The 16241-nt window shown below is 30.6% G+C and overlaps 1 protein-coding gene across 1 annotated transcript; it reads right to left on the bottom strand.

Moving 5' to 3' along the window:
• Positions 1 to 739: 739 nt before the first annotated feature.
• LOC148301450 (phospholipase B1, membrane-associated-like) lies at positions 740 to 12066 on the bottom strand. Its single transcript, XM_088273221.1, has 7 exons — positions 11901 to 12066; positions 10694 to 10976; positions 9601 to 9827; positions 8161 to 8323; positions 6328 to 6479; positions 3858 to 4014; positions 740 to 2993 (listed from the first exon to the last, which is right to left on the bottom strand). The coding sequence occupies exons 1-7, from the start codon at positions 12045 to 12047 to the stop codon at positions 2818 to 2820; spliced, it is 1305 nt and encodes a 434-aa protein (XP_088129347.1). The 5' UTR covers positions 12048 to 12066; the 3' UTR covers positions 740 to 2817.
• Between the last annotated feature and the right edge of the window lie 4175 nt (positions 12067 to 16241).

Raw genomic sequence — 16241 nt, 5'->3', positions numbered from 1 at the left:
TATTAATAACTTAATTATTATAACTTATTTAAAATAACTCCAAAGTGAAGCAAATTAATCACTCATACAAAAAATACCATGAATGTTTAAACCTTCAAACTTTTATCAAATACTGTATGTCTATTTATAGCGCCATCTATCGTTTAGGTTTAAAATTTATTGTCTGTATTATTCTTTGAATAAAAACTCCTTGGGTAGTGAAGTTTATGTAACCATTAATATATTCATATTTATTATGTGAGCTCTGCACAGATGTCTCTACACTCTTAAAACGCCTTAATATCGTCATAAACGAAAAAACCGTTGCATTCGTTAATTTTTATCTAGGTTTAATGACTTAAATTTTATTCTATGACGGTGTAACATTTTTTTATACTGTTTTTTAAATTTTAATTTACGTTGCATACAGATGAAAAAAAAATACATAAAGTAAAGTAATAAAAATTAAATAAATTTTGTTAATTTTTAAAGAAAATGAAGGTGATAAAATAATACTGCTTTGGCTAGTAAAATGACGAACGAACGAGGTGTTTTTTTTAAAGAAACCGGCACTAAACCAATTGTTTAATATTTGTATTATTATTGCCATACCAGAATCATCGTAGTATAGTAAAAATAAACTTCGAATATCATTTCAAAACATTGAATAAAACTCATATAATTTGTAGTCTTAATTTATTTATTACTACAAATTTAAAGAATTATATCTTATTTTGTACATTGCATTGTTTAACTAAAGCATACTATGCTGCGAATTAAAAGAATACAATTTTACAAATTAACAGAAAAAAATCAGTAACAAAACTGTACATTTTTCACTATCAATTTGATCAATATTTTTTAATAATTGTTTTATTTTATAATTAAAATGTAAGTTTGTTGTAAAATCACTGTAAATATTTCATTATAACTTAATTATAATGTCTACCGGTTTCGAAGCTAACCGCTTCTTTAGCTTCGAAACCGGTAGATATTATAATTAAGTTATAATAAAACATTTATAGTGATTTTAAAACAAAGTTACATTTTAACTACAAAACGGATAAAATCACAAAGTTAGTTCATCAAATATAAATTGTATAAATGTTTTATTGTTTTACACAGATGCCTTTTTATTTTTTTAAGAGAATAAACAATTAAATTCGCCACTTTTTGGTTAAAAATATTCATTTTTGAAATAATACTTTTAAACCTACTATTTTAAGAGGTAATTTCCAAGTAAAAACATTACAAAAAAGGTAAAAATACTAATAAAATGTGAATATTTTATTTTCATTTTACGTATATTACAGCTTCATGCGAATTCAAATGTATTGTTTATCCTAAAATAAAAAATTTAATACAAACTTCAAAAAGGATAATATTTATTTTAACGACAAAAATGAAGAAGCCATTCTGAAATATTTTATAGTTTATCCATTGTAGTTCAATTCGCAGCAGATTAAATAAATATTTCCATACAAAATTTAAATTACAAGTCTTATTTCCTTAAATTAATGATTAATCATTCATCGTCAAAATTTGCAAAAAATGGCAATGAAAAATTAATTTACACGAAAGTGATCATGAATGAACTTAACATTCGTACCTTTCTCCTCTCCTAAAAAATCATAAGAATATACAGTATAAATTGTATCCGCAAAAAAATTGTTTAGTTAATACAAAAATTATTTCGGAATTCGATTGAATCACACTCTGAGTTTTTCACCCTACTATTATAGGTGTCTCAAATGAAACGAAGCATATTTCGTTTTTATACATAAAAAGACGTTGAGCGGTCACTTAATCCAGCCAAATGCAAAGTCGTAAGCCCCGAAATGCTCAGGCTTTCTTTTTTTGTGATATACTACTATTCTTTCTATACATCTTATGACCAGATAAAATAATAAAAGTACCCTATCTCAGTCACTCAGAACATATGTACAATCGTGACACCCATCTCACTGTTAGCAAAATAAACAAATGTATTTTCTCACTATCTATACCTACTATCCTTGCTTTACATCTTTTAGCCAGATAACATTACTATAAGTACCCCCTCTCATTCACTCAGAATACACAATCTTGACACCCATTTCGCTCAAAGTGAGGTAAACAAATGTATTTTCTCACTTTGTAATATACTATCCTTGCTTTACATCTTATGGCCATATAAAAATACTAAAAGTACCCTATCTCAGTCACTCAGAACGTACAAACTTGACACCCATCTCGCTCAAAGTGAAATAAACTTATGTATTTTCTCATTTTTAATCCAACACCATACAACATTACAAATGCGACCAATAACTTATCACAGCTCTGATATCATTTACGCAAAGTCTGCATATGATTCGTTGGTAAATATTGATCCATTATTTGGGACTGACAAACATAACGTTATCATAAATCATAATTATGGACCAAATCTGGCAAGAGCCTACGAGATAGGATAAATAACACCAGGACAAGAAAAATATGCGAGATCGAAGATGCTGTTAGGTGGGGAAGACAACGAAGAATACAATAGTATGCGCATGTGAGGAGAATGGAACCATCCAGACTTCCAACATTGCACCGCACTACCAACTCTAAGGCAGACCACCAAAGAAACGGATTGACAGCTGGGAATCGACATCACAGAATCCCTCTTAAAAACAGACAAGGTCTATACCAAGAAGACGTTATATTTCCAAAAGTAAGTACTGGCAATACATATTATTTATCTCGAAGCTTTCAAATTTATTATTGATTAAGCGTTTTCATTTTAAAAGCCCTAGACCAGGCTTTTCTCGTTTTTAATTTCGTTTACGTTCATTATGTTTTGCTTAAATCTTTTCAATAAGAAACGCTGTTTGAAATATCTGAAGTATTTTGAAAGGCTTTGGCGTTCTTCAAAGTATAGATGAAGGGAAATTCTTGAGTCGGGCATTCAAATTTCTTAAATGCCTCATTCCAATTCGTTTGCTTTCTTCCAGGCGGCTGCAGCATATTATTCCAAAGAGCATTAGCGGCTGAAAATATAAGTCATAATTAAAAACATAAATTCGGATGATTAAACACGACTAGTTTCGAAAACTACCAATGTTCTCGAAACCAGTCGTGTTTACATTAAAAAAATGATCACAATTGATTGAACACAAAAGTGGTCTTATGCAAATGTTTTACTTTTTTATATTATATTTATTTTTATTTATAGCATTCGATACAACCAAACGTATAGAGTAAAGCATGGAATTGTAAAATATGGTAGATGCGATCTCTCAAACGAATGTGCGGCAGCGCAATGTACGATAGGTGTTCGAATGGTGATTTAAGAAATGCATGCTAGGCTGAGATAAGCATAATAGATATAATTAAGAAAGGTGTGTTGAGTTGGTCTGGGCATGTGAATCGAATAAAAGAAGAAAGAACAATACAATAAATAACAACAGTACAATAAATTTATGAGCCGAATGTAATTGGGAATAAAAGTAAATGAAGACTGAAGAAAACTTGGCATGATGAAATATTTCAAATACTAAAATGAAGGTAGTCAGATTCGAAACACAATTTTGTACTCAAATTTGGTTGAATCGTATATTTTCTTAATTTATAACTGCATTTTTTCCGTGCAATTTCGTCCGCGATATCAAATGTTGAAATCAGTATTTTTTGTACGGAAAACCTTTGTGAAATGTATGTCAATACTTTCCCCATACAAAGATTTTCCCTCTCAACAGACTTCTTCATCTATGCAGAGCTATCAATAAAATATGTAAATGTTAATATCTCCAAAGTATAGAATATCTAGCATTTGTGAAAATACCATTTGGACTCACTCACAACATTGTGATAAAAATATGTATTTTTAAAAATAAAAATAAAAGTTGTCTTACTCCAAGAATATGCCTTTTGACTGAAATGGAAGCAATCGGTTGATAGGTAGGAAAAATCGGTAACACCATTTTTTAATGGAAATTTAATATTCACATCAAATGGTTGGACAACTACTGCAAAATCGTCACGATCATTTAGCTCTGGCGCATTTTCCAGCTGAAAAAATATTACAGTTTGTTTACATCATATTGTGCAAATTTTTACTAAGATTTTTGGTTATAAAAAAATATATATAATAATCAAGACAATTGACGATATTCTTAACACTCAAAAGCGTTCACATTGTGTAATACAACTTTAAAATACTATTTCATGACTATCGGTCTCAGAATAACCATTCCATCAAAAGGTCAAATGTAGACTAAAATAAAATTGCTACGGCCTATTTTTTATATAAGGCAAATAAAATGTTCAATAAACAACCGATTAAATTTAATTTCAAGTCTGCTTTTAAAAATATTCCCATTGTGATTTCTTTCTTTCAAACAACAATTTAAATACTAAAATACTGAATTTCATATCAAATATATTTTTTTTAATTTTTGGGATTTTTATATAAAAAACCTAGGAGAGTATGTTGACTCTTGTACTTCTCATATTACCCTTACACAGAACGTACATACCTAACTGGATTCCCTGGAAAATTTAAGGGGAATCTGCGAAATGCAGATATATAACATAATAATAAATTTAGATTTAATAATAAAATTAAAATAAAGTGTTATTTTTCGTCGACAGATTCGAAATTCTAATTTGAAATTTGACGTAAAATTACGCCTTACTTTATGGATTTTTTTATTTTCGTCATTACTGTACAATATTTTGGAATTCGTATTTTATTCAATTTGCAAAACACATACATACCATGTCACATTATTTAATGATTGATGTATGTATCCTTCGTGGCACCCACAAACAAATAAATTAATGGTGATGTAGGCAAGGTTAAAAAATTACCATAACAAAATAACATTAGAAAATTTGTATATTGATTTAAATATAAAGAGTAATGAACAGGAAGTTTGCAAAATTTTGTTTTGATTAAACAAGACTGAGATGACATACGGAAGTTCATATTTTTGTTGCGAAGTGTAGATGATAACTTATACTTTTCTGCTATTTGGTAAAAAATATAAAACAATTCAATATATTTAAATATACATTTCTATCAAGCTTTCTTTCTTTTACGAGTGATTAAAACAGTATATTGATTATACATTTTTTTTAAATAATAATCGTTAAGTCCTTGCATTATGTCACGATTCATGCATATTTATCGCTCTTTTTTTAAACTACCTAACGTCCAAGTGAAATCTAGAAACAGCTTATGCAACACCGCCATGTATTATGAAAATCACACTAATTTAATGTAATATTTAGAAGCTAAATGGTCCTAGACATACGACAACCGTTCATTAAAGAAGTATTGATGCACTTATGGAATAAAATGGATAAGTTAAGAACTCAACAAAATATTCGAACCCGGTCAGCATTAAATATAAACTATGTTGGCCCATCCATCAATACAAGTTTTGCATAAAAAAGCTTTTTATTCCTTGTTCCAAATATATTCAATTTGCTGCCCGTAACCATTAATAATTCCAAAAGTGATCATGTTATTAAGAACAGTCTCCGTCGATGGTTGCTCCTCATTGGTAGGGACAAGGTGGAAACAGACTTAATTAGAGTCCAGGTTCAATACTTGTGATTATTTTATTGTATTATATCTTGTAATGTATAAAATCTGGCAATTAAAAAACCATTTATTTTACTACCTATATTGTAAACCCTATATTGTATTAACATATAAGTATTTCGGCTCAACACAGGCTATGTCTAAAGAGCAATAATACATATGATTAATAAAATATAAAAAAATGTATCTTTGTACCTAAAATAAAATATATAAAATGAATATTTAAATAATATTATCATGGCCTCACTTAGGCTCCAACTTTTAATTTAAGTTATTTGTATATATATAGCCCAGGGGTTCCCAATCTTGTTCATCCCGCGGTGCACTTACAAGTTTAGTATTTTTTGACGGCGTTCTACTTTAGTAAGCTATTTGGAATAGATAATGTGACTTTATTTGTACGTACATATATTAAAGTCGAAAGAAATAGGTACTTGTACCTATAATAATAGTAGTTGGGTGGAAAGATGCTAGCTCTCAAAAAGGAAATTGTTGCTTTATATAGATACCCGAGAATAGTTGTGGTTTTGGATAATGATAGAGGATCGACTCACGGCGCCCTCTTTACTTTCTACGGCGCACACTTTAGGAACCCCTGATAAAGCCTTTTCCTACTTTTGATACCCTTTATCTTTAAAGTTCATATATTTCCATGTGATTCATGAGTGAAAATTCTATCCAAAAACTCCCATTTTATTCGCACATAAATCTATGGTTTCTATTAAACTAAATTACAGTAACTTTGTAATAATTTTTCAAAAAGAATTGCTTACGTCTATGTCAATATTTTGCCATCTTCTCATAATTTCACTCATCTCTCCGTATCTGTGTTTGTTTGGTTCTCCAAACAGACAAGGACACTCCACCAAGTGAGTCAAGTCGCACAGAGGAGGCTTTCCCGTGAAGTCCTTGAGAATCTGAAGATCTGAAACACAATACAGATCTAAAAAAAACCGCCTTAAAGAATACTCTAAATTGGGTAGATATGAAGGAAAACAATATTTTTTGACATTTCATCAAAGATGAAGAAGAATTTGGAAGTCTGGGCATTCGCGGGGCTGACGACTGACATATGCTGGTTTAAGTGATCACTTTCCACACGTGTAACATTCACCAGTTCTATTGACAACCCATGACCCATTATTGACAACCACACTACTCAAATTCATGTATTTGGAAAAAACGAGTATTTGGACACACTCAAAATGTTTTAAGGAAAATAATAACGGCATGAAATAATATATAATAACGGCATGAAAATAATAACGGCATACTTGAGGTTTGAATAAAGTTCTCTTTATTCAAACCTCAAGTATGTATCTACCATTTATTGTAGTCTAAATAGCCACCTAACAATCAAGCCGCTTTGCCACAGTGGGAAGCGAACAGAATAGAACGCCACACTTATCAATCTTTGCAAACATCTTCATACTTTTTCATATAAAAGTTCTCTTAATTCAAACCTCGAGCCTCTATCTATAATTTATTTTGGCCTATATGATGATGAATGTAGATCTGAGTGTGAAATATTGGTAAATGGGGAGATTTTGGAACAGGTAGATGATTTCATATATTTGGGTAGTATGTTTTCTAGGGATGGAAAGATAGATAAAGACATAGAAAGGAGAGTGAATGCTGGGAACAGAGTGAATGGTGCACTAAAATCAGTTTTAGCAAATAAAAATCTATCAGCGGAAGCTAAACTGGCAGTACACAATGGAGTTCTGGTTCCAACCCTTATGTATGGAAGCGAAGCATGGAGTTGGCAAAAGAAGGATGAAAGCAGACTGAATGCAGTCGAAATGCGATCCCTCAGAAGAATGTGTGGCAAAACGATGTTTGATAGATGTTCGAATGATGAAATAAGGAAAGAATGTAAGGCTGAGATAAGCATTATCGATAAAATTAAGAAAGGTGTGTTGAGATGGTTTGGACATGTGGAGCGTATGAGTGAAGAAAGAACGGTTAAACAAATTTATGGAGCGAATGTAGTTGGAAAAAGAAGCAGAGGACGACCGAGGAAAACTTGGCACAATCAGGTATGTCAAATACTTGAAAGCGGCCGGGTCAGGAGTCGTAATAATCGTCGGGTATGTATGAGGAGATGCATGAATGTAGAAGAGGCAAAGAATGTTTGCAAAGACAGAGTGGTGTGGCGTTCGATTCTCTCTGCCTACCCCTGCGGGGAAGCGGCGTGATGGTTAGTTAGTTAGTTAAATACTAGCTAACTAACTATCTCGCCGCTTTGCAAACAATCTTCGCCTCTTCCACATTCAAGCATTTTCTCATACATACCAGTCGAATCTTCCGACCAGTATTTGAATACTTGATCATGCCAAGTTTTCTTCGGTCTTCCTCTGATCTATTTGCAACTACATTTGCCTTATAAAATTGTTTCACACGCCCAAATCATCTTCGATTGCATCAATTGCATCATGCATTAATTTTCAATTTCTTTAAAAAAAAAAATATCACCTAAATCTAAGACTTAGATGATGAAAATTGTTAATTTTTCCTTAGTGCATGTTTGCCCAAAACACTATTTTTCTTATCCTTATCTGCATCCAGTGGTGCATAGAGACATAAACTTTGCAAATTATACATACGTGGTGCCGGAACTAGGTTCACTAAAGTTCTTGGCAGATTATTTTTGAGTATGAGAAGCGCTTCCAAAAGCTCGCGCCGATGTCTCTCGGGTGCTTTTTTAGGGTTTTCTAAATAACAGACGTCAAGACAAAAGTCGTTTGGTCCTATCATAACTGTAACAAGCTGGAACAGAAATACATACAGGGTGTTTAATATATGTAGGTCAAATTAGAAATAATAAAAAACAGAAATTTTCAAGGAGTGACCCTTCAGTCATTATGAAAACCAGTCTAACATACTATCTCTATTTTATATTGAAATTGTAAAAGAAAAACACTCGTTTTTTACAACTTGAGTTTATTTTATTATGACGACCAGTTTCAGAAGCTATGCTTCCATCTTCAAGTCTAAATATAAACTGATATCAGTTTAGAATTTAGACCTGAAGATGGAAGCATAGCTTCCTAAACTAGTTGTCATAATAAAATAAACTCAAGTGGTCAAAAAGAGGCTTTTTCTTTTACAATTACTATCTGTATTATGCAAAATATAACGGTTTTGAAATATCGGATTTTTTTAAACATCATTATTATAAATTATCATTTTTATAATAATGTCTAAATGAAAAGTTTGAATTTGAAATGATAAACTGTTATTTTAGGTAAAAACGATTAAATGAGGAAATAATGGATGGCTGAGATAAACAGTTTAGATAAAACCAAGGTAGGTGTATTGAGATGGTTTAGACATGTGGAACACATAAGTGATGTAATAACAGTAAGGTAATGAGGCGGATGTAGTTAATAGGAGGAGGGGAAAACCGAGGAAATCTTGGCATGATCAAACATATCAAATACTTGAAAGTGGCCAGATCAAGAGTCGGAATTAATTAAGTAGATTCATGAATGTAGAAGACGCGAAGAATATTTTGCAAAGGCAGAGTGGTGTGGCGTTCTATTCTCGCTTCCTAAGGCATTATACGTAAGCTTTTTAAATTAAAATAAAACAAAAAAGCACACATTTTCATGCATCTCCTAATACATACTCGCCGATCATTTCCTGACCTGACCGCTTTCAAGTATTTGACAAATGCCAAATTTTTCTTAGTCTTCCTCTGATCGTTTTTCCAACTAAATTTATTAAAACATTCTTTACACATCCATTCATTCGACATGTCCAAACCATCTCAAAACACTTTTCATAATTTTATCGATAATGTTTATTTTAGATATATTAACCATAATTCCTTATTGTTCACCATTCGAACATCTATCATACATTTTTGCCGCATTTTCATCAAATTTTCACTGTATTGAGGGATCAAATTTCGACTGTATTTAGTCTACTTTTATCCTTCTTTTGCTAAATCCACGCTTTACTTCCAAACATTAGAGTTGGAAATAGGACTCCATTGTGACTTATATTGTATAATCTATGAGACAATGATTGGGTTATATCACCTTCCAATCCTTTTTGACGTTCACTCTCGGGTCTCTGGTGATTCTCTTGACCAATAGGTTAGCCATGTAGATTATGTCCTGCGACATAGCGCCTATTTCGGCCACGTTGAACTGTGCAGATCTGTGGAACCCGTAACCATCGCTCAGGGAGTAGCCTATCAGGTTTGGATTGAATACTTTGAATATGTTTGGGAGGGTTAAGTATTCCCTCCAGGTACCTTGGCCACCTAGAAAATTAAACATCTTTAAAAAACTGATATAATCGATGATTCCAATGCTATTGAAATTAGACCTTCTGTCTACCACAAAGAAAACCTTCCATAACTACTGTTTTGTACCGTTTTTTTTAACTTATATAAAGTATTTTTTTTTACTTGTGGGTCATAAGTGTACATTAATTATAGTTTTAATTTTATGGTGTTCTCAAGTAAATTACCGACACTTTAAACCCATGTATCAAAAACACAGGATATTTGATAGCCCGCAACTTATCTTCAAACCTAGGTTAAATTTATCGTAATTATGATTTTGTTTTATTAAAACAGCGTTTTTCATTCTTAAAAAAAAAATTCTTCAACATAAATATATGGTTTTGAAAAGCAAAGAGTTATTGAAAAGATAAGGAGTTATAATTTTTTTTAAATATACATTTTTCAATATATATTCTAAAGAAGAATGATTTTGAAGACACGTCTGGCACCTCACGCAGCCGGTCGCTTACTGAATTGAATGTTTGCTAGTACCCCCCCTTAAAGACGATTTTTACTTAAAATCTACTTCATATATTATATTAAATGATATCCGCTCCCTTTGTGAAGCAAATGGAGTCCACAAACTGTCTCCAGGGTTTTCTGTCGGCTGCCAGCTTCCTTGCATCCTTTCAAGTCAGGTCCGCATTCCGATGTTCTGACGAGAACTGCCGACGAATTGTCAACAGTGGTCGTCCTGGGCGGTGCGAACCTGATGCGGCTCTGATTAAGGATCTCAGGAGGCATGCGGAGTACATGGCCAAGCCAACTGAATCGCCTTTTCTTGACAACAGTTGTGACATTGCACTGGAAAAATCTACTACACATACTCTATTATATCATACCAATGGACCAAGAAATCCCTCTGTTCTCCGACCCCACTTGTAGAAGATTAGTGGCAGCTGCTCCATTACCAGCTGTTAGAGAGTCTCCCATTGCTGCTATGACGTCAATATCTCCTGGTCTTAAGGCATGTACTGATGTTGGTCTGACTTTGGATCTGGCTTTGGGTAGCCTTTGGTCAAGCACTTCATCAGACATTTTATTCCAATCATTGCCTTTGCTCTTATCAGACCCAACGAATCGACAAGGAAAATCAGTTGACAGTGGAATCACTTCCTGAATTTTCTGTTAAAAATACACAAAATTTAATTTATTAATTATGAATATATTGAATATTAAGAATTTCATAAATTGATTCGGCAGTCACTTTGTGGTAAAATCTATCCATTTTTAATTAAAATTTTACTTAGTTAATACCACTATTTCTTTAAATCTACTGCGACGCGTGTTTAACTATTTTTATGATCTTAATATAAAAAATTAATTTCATTAATTGATTCAATTTTGGGGAACTGATGAAATTTGGAAACATATTTCACAATAAATTTTAAGAAATGGTAGTTCGAGTAAAACATATATTTAAAATAAAAATTAAACAATAAGACTATATTTGGGCAAGATATATATTTAAAATAAAGATTAAACAATAAAACCGTAGAATTTAAACTGCATTTTCTCTACTCTCAATTTTATTTTAAATCAATTGTTTTTTTAAATATGTATGTACAAACATAACGCTGGTTAAATGCCAAAGGGCTATAACGCAAAAAATAAACTCTTTATTCGAAAAATGGTATCTAAATCGTTAACATTTTCATATTCGAAAAAGACTCCATGATTCTAGCATTAGAAATGTCCAATCATGGGTGCCTTTCAAATATGAAAATGTTAACGAATAGATATTATTTTTGGAATAAAGAGTTTTTTTGCGTTGTGGCCCTTTGGCATTTTACCAGCGATATATACATTTATTTATGAATTCAAATACACATTTAACAATTTCATGGAAGACACCCTAATCATGTATTAAAACTGTAATAATCAATAGTCATTTTAATAATCTTAACAAACGTATATTTTTAAAAATCTAAAATTATAGATGTCAATATTTTTTTCCTCGTTAGTTCAGGTATACTCTTATCATATATTTTTTTTTGCTGCAACTAGTCAAACTACATTAATAAAAAATAAAAGTTTACTTTAACTCACGTCATTATTTATCGCTTGCTGTAGCAGTCTGGGTTCATTTGAAGTTCTTCCAATTAATTTCAACGTCCAGTCTCTGAAGATATGGAATAAATCCAAATTTCTTCCATCTCCGCCCCTCAATGTACTGATGATAATCAAAACCAGCATCCATTTCAAATTACCAATATTTACCTGAAAAAATTTATATTAAAATCTCACTACAAAAGTAAGCAATTTTGACCTACTGCCTTAAATATGTAAGATATATCGTTAAAAAAACATGAAAATGAAATAACATAATTTCAAAAAAAGATGTTTCTATTAATTTATTCAATATTTTAAAAATAAAGGATTAAAATTTTATAATATTCATTTAGATTTTTCGTCAAATCACTAAACAAAATATGCATTTAATATATTTCGTACATATTTTGTTTTGTGATTTAAGTTTCATTTCAGGTATCGATATTTTTGATGATATTTTACTATATTATTTATTGATTCGACAACCTTTGTGGAATGAAATGTTGTTTTTTTTTTAATAAACACTCGTATAATACCACTTTATGAGTTTTATTTAATTACACACGACTAGTTTTGAAAACTACAGATACTATAGATTTTTTTTATCTGTAGATGAAAATATCTCTAGTTTTCGTAACTAGTCGAATGTAATTAAATAAAACTCATTATGTGCTATTTATTATATGAGAGTAATATTCTAAAACAATATTTTCATTTGATTTAAACAACATAGATCGAATAATATTACACATATATATCGAATATATATATATATATATATATATATATATATATATATATATATATATATATATATATATATATATATATATATATATATATATATATATATATATATATATATATATATATATATATATATATATATATATATATATATATATATATATATATATATATATATATATATATATATATATATATATATATATATATATATATATATATATATATTTATATATAAAGGGTCCGCCAAATAACTTTTTTTTTTTGAAAATGCTATAAAAAAAAAACTAAAAAAACTTCGGCTGTGTGGCACGTAGCGCCGTCCTGTTGAAACCAAATGTTGCCAATATCCTCCTCTTCAATTTTTGTGAACAAAAATCCGTTCAACATGGCCCGATAACGATCGCCATTGACTGTAACGGCCACTCCTTGCTCATTTTCAAAGAAAAATGGCCCAATTATGCCTCTGGACCAAAATCCGCACCAAACAGTGACTCGTTTTGGGTGTACCGGCTTTTCAATGTATGCGTGCGGGTTTTCTGTGCCCCAAATACGACAATTTTGCTTGTTTACATACCCGCCAAGATCAAAATGAGCTTCATCCGAAAAGATGATTTTTTTGGCAAAATCGGCATCTTCTGTAAGTCGATCGCAGGCCCACTCATCGAAGCGAAAACGCATTGGATGGTCAGTTGGCTTCAACTCCTGAACCAATTGGACTTTGTATGGCGTCATACCAAGGTCTTTATGCAAAATTCGTCTCAATGATGTCTCCGAAATGTTCAATTGTTGAGAACGACGGTGAATTGATGTTGATGGCGCTTCACGCACACTTTCTGCCACAACATCGATATTCTCGGGTGTACGCACTGTTTTTGGCTTTTCACGCTTTGGTTTATCGATGAGGATGCCAGTTTCTTTCACTTTTTTCACAAGATAACGAACATACGGAGCTGACGGTGCTTCTCTTCTTCCAAAAACCGTACGCAATTTTCGCACACATTCTGCAACATTACCATGATTTTCAAAGTAATGTCGCAATATTTCCCAGCGTTGTTCAAGCGTATACACAACCATATTCGCTTAGCGGAAAGATAAAACTAATTATCTGTCAAATCAGACATGAGCTAAGTGTTACCATTCACGAAATAAGCACTAGTTGAAAAAAAAAACTTTAGATGGCGGACCCTATATATATATATATATATATATATATATATATATATATATATATATATATATATATATATATATATATATATATATATATATATATATATATACATAAATAAATATTAATTAAAATATTGTAACTGTTTAAATATTTTATCTATCTTCTTTTAAATCTTTTTTTTAATTACAATGTACTTAGTTTGTAAGAACCCAAATCACTCGCAAACGAGTGAAGGCCTCAAAAATAAATAACAATAAAAAAAACGAATTTGTCACATTTTTTTAAAGTACCTACCTACAATATGAAATGGTTTCAAACGGAACTGAATACACAGTAAAACAATGTGAAGGTGCGGTTCATATTTTATCACTATTATATACATATCTTATCAATCAAGAACTGACAGGTTTTAAACTGGTTTCCTCATAATTCCGTTCGACCATGACTTCGACCCTGTCCCCAACGCACGGGTGATTACTTACGTTCAATCATATTAAATAAAAAATACATACGTAAAATGACTTTTCATAACACGCTTAAAGTGATATATCATATTTATATCACCGTTGAAAATTCATCTTTAAAATAAACACCGATGAAACATTGTTCAGACAAATAAGTATTTTTTGTAATGACATACATAATATAGTATGCAGAAATCTACAATCTCAACAAAGATGAAGAAGAATACTGAAATCTAGGTACTTATAAGACTTACGTCCTGCCATAGGATCGTTAAGTGGTCACTTTACACACGTGTAACATTCACCTTTCTACCAATGATTTTATTAAATATCCTTAGCTTATTTTACATTTAATATAAACTATTTTCTACACTTAATTTACATCATGTACTTATGTATATAAACATATTTACATCTTCTTACAGTACCTATACAAAAAATTTCGTTTTAAAATTATTTCAGACTCTTTTCATTATTCATACGTTCAGGCATCTCATCATACATTTTGAAACCCTTGTCCCTTTGTTTTTTTTTCAAAAATGGCTGTCTTATTTTATCCTATTTTTAGTACTATGTTCAAGAACATTTTTACTTAAAATAATTTATCCTTAAAATATTTGGGCAAGTAATTGTGACCATGGACATCAACAAATAGAGCCGCCAATAATTTAGCAATGACACTAACATTAAAATAATTCCACTATTTCTGTGACGTCATTAGTTGCCAACTTACGAAAATAACGTTTTTTCGAAAGCGAATTCTCCAAAAGAAAATGATGAATGAAAATATTAATTATACCGGCTGTTATAAACACAAAGCGAGTCGAATACAATATTTTATAGGTTGAGTTTGTTAAATTAGATATTCCTCCCGTCTGACAAAGATCCTTTGACACGTGCGAGATATTATTCATAACATTTATGATAAAATAGGAGGAGCTTTTTATTAATTAGAAACTCTTTCATTTATATGTGAGGTCCGAATCCCGGATTATATTCACATACTCGAGAAACGCTAGAAAAAAAATCCATTTATTTTTTATTTTTAGTTTATAATTAGACCAGTTTATTTATATAAAAAATACTTTTACATAATAAATGCCATATTTCATAGATGGCAAATATCTTGTTTGCATTCTTATGATTAGAATTCAAATTACGTAAAATCAACAATACAATTATACAACCGAAAGTAAAAACCACGCAGTGTTATTTAGAAATCAAGGTTTTTCTTTGCAAATCTAATGCACTCAGAAATTCACTATACGAGTATACATCAATAAGAGGTAAGCGAAAAAACAAGTTTCTGAAAGAAAGAAAAAACAGTTCCTGGCTTGATTTCTTTTGCCAAGGATGAACATTGTGTATTTTTAGTTTTAAGGAGGTCAATCACCTTTAACGCAAATTCATATTCACATGTCGATAAAAATCGTTTTGTCAAGGTCGATCAATTTTATGTACGTATGTAAAATGACCAAGATGTACGGATATTATAATATATTGAGTCTATATAACTGCCTAATTGAATACAGTTTATTACTAATTGAAATAATGACAAAAAATATTGTATCACTTTATTATTGTAATGGTTACAATCTTTTAAATGTTTAAGCTGAGTGATTGAAAGCATTAACTTTGTGGATTATAGTGATATATTATTATGAGAAATAAATAAACTTTGTTTTTTGATCTACTCACTTTTTTTATTAACAACCAACTAGTTTCGGCAACAACCTGTTGCCCTCTTCAGGGTTTATTTTTTGACTAAAATAATATATTTATAATTATAGTCATAGAATAAACCCCGAAGAGAGCAACAGTTTGTTGCTGAAACTAGTTGGTTGTTAATAAAAATGTGAGTGGATAAAAAAAAAGTATTTTTATATCTTAAAATAAAATGAGTTCATTTAAACCAGGAATTTACTTTCTATTCTTTATAATAAAATAACAACT

This window comes from Brachycentrus maculatus, unplaced genomic scaffold, assembly GCF_059751285.1.
Source record: "Brachycentrus maculatus isolate JH-2025_06_01 unplaced genomic scaffold, ASM5975128v1 h1tg000561l, whole genome shotgun sequence".
Taxonomy (NCBI): Eukaryota; Metazoa; Arthropoda; class Insecta; order Trichoptera; family Brachycentridae; genus Brachycentrus; species Brachycentrus maculatus.
The sequence above is the reverse complement of the archived record's forward strand: the minus strand, read 5'-3'. Positions and strand labels throughout refer to the sequence as shown.

Bases quoted from the DNA above. Each gene is read 5' to 3' on its own strand.
- LOC148301450 (XM_088273221.1), bottom strand. From the start codon at position 12,047: ATGCTGGTTTTGATTATCATCAGTACATTGAGGGGCGGAGATGGAAGA. The intron at 8,324-9,600 runs GTGATATAACCC...TTTCTGTTCCAG, and splicing joins ACGTCAAAAAGGATTGGAAG to CTTGTTACAGTTATGATAGG. The intron at 4,015-6,327 runs GTAAGCAATTCT...ATATTTTTTCAG, and splicing joins GGCAAAATATTGACATAGAC to CTGGAAAATGCGCCAGAGCT.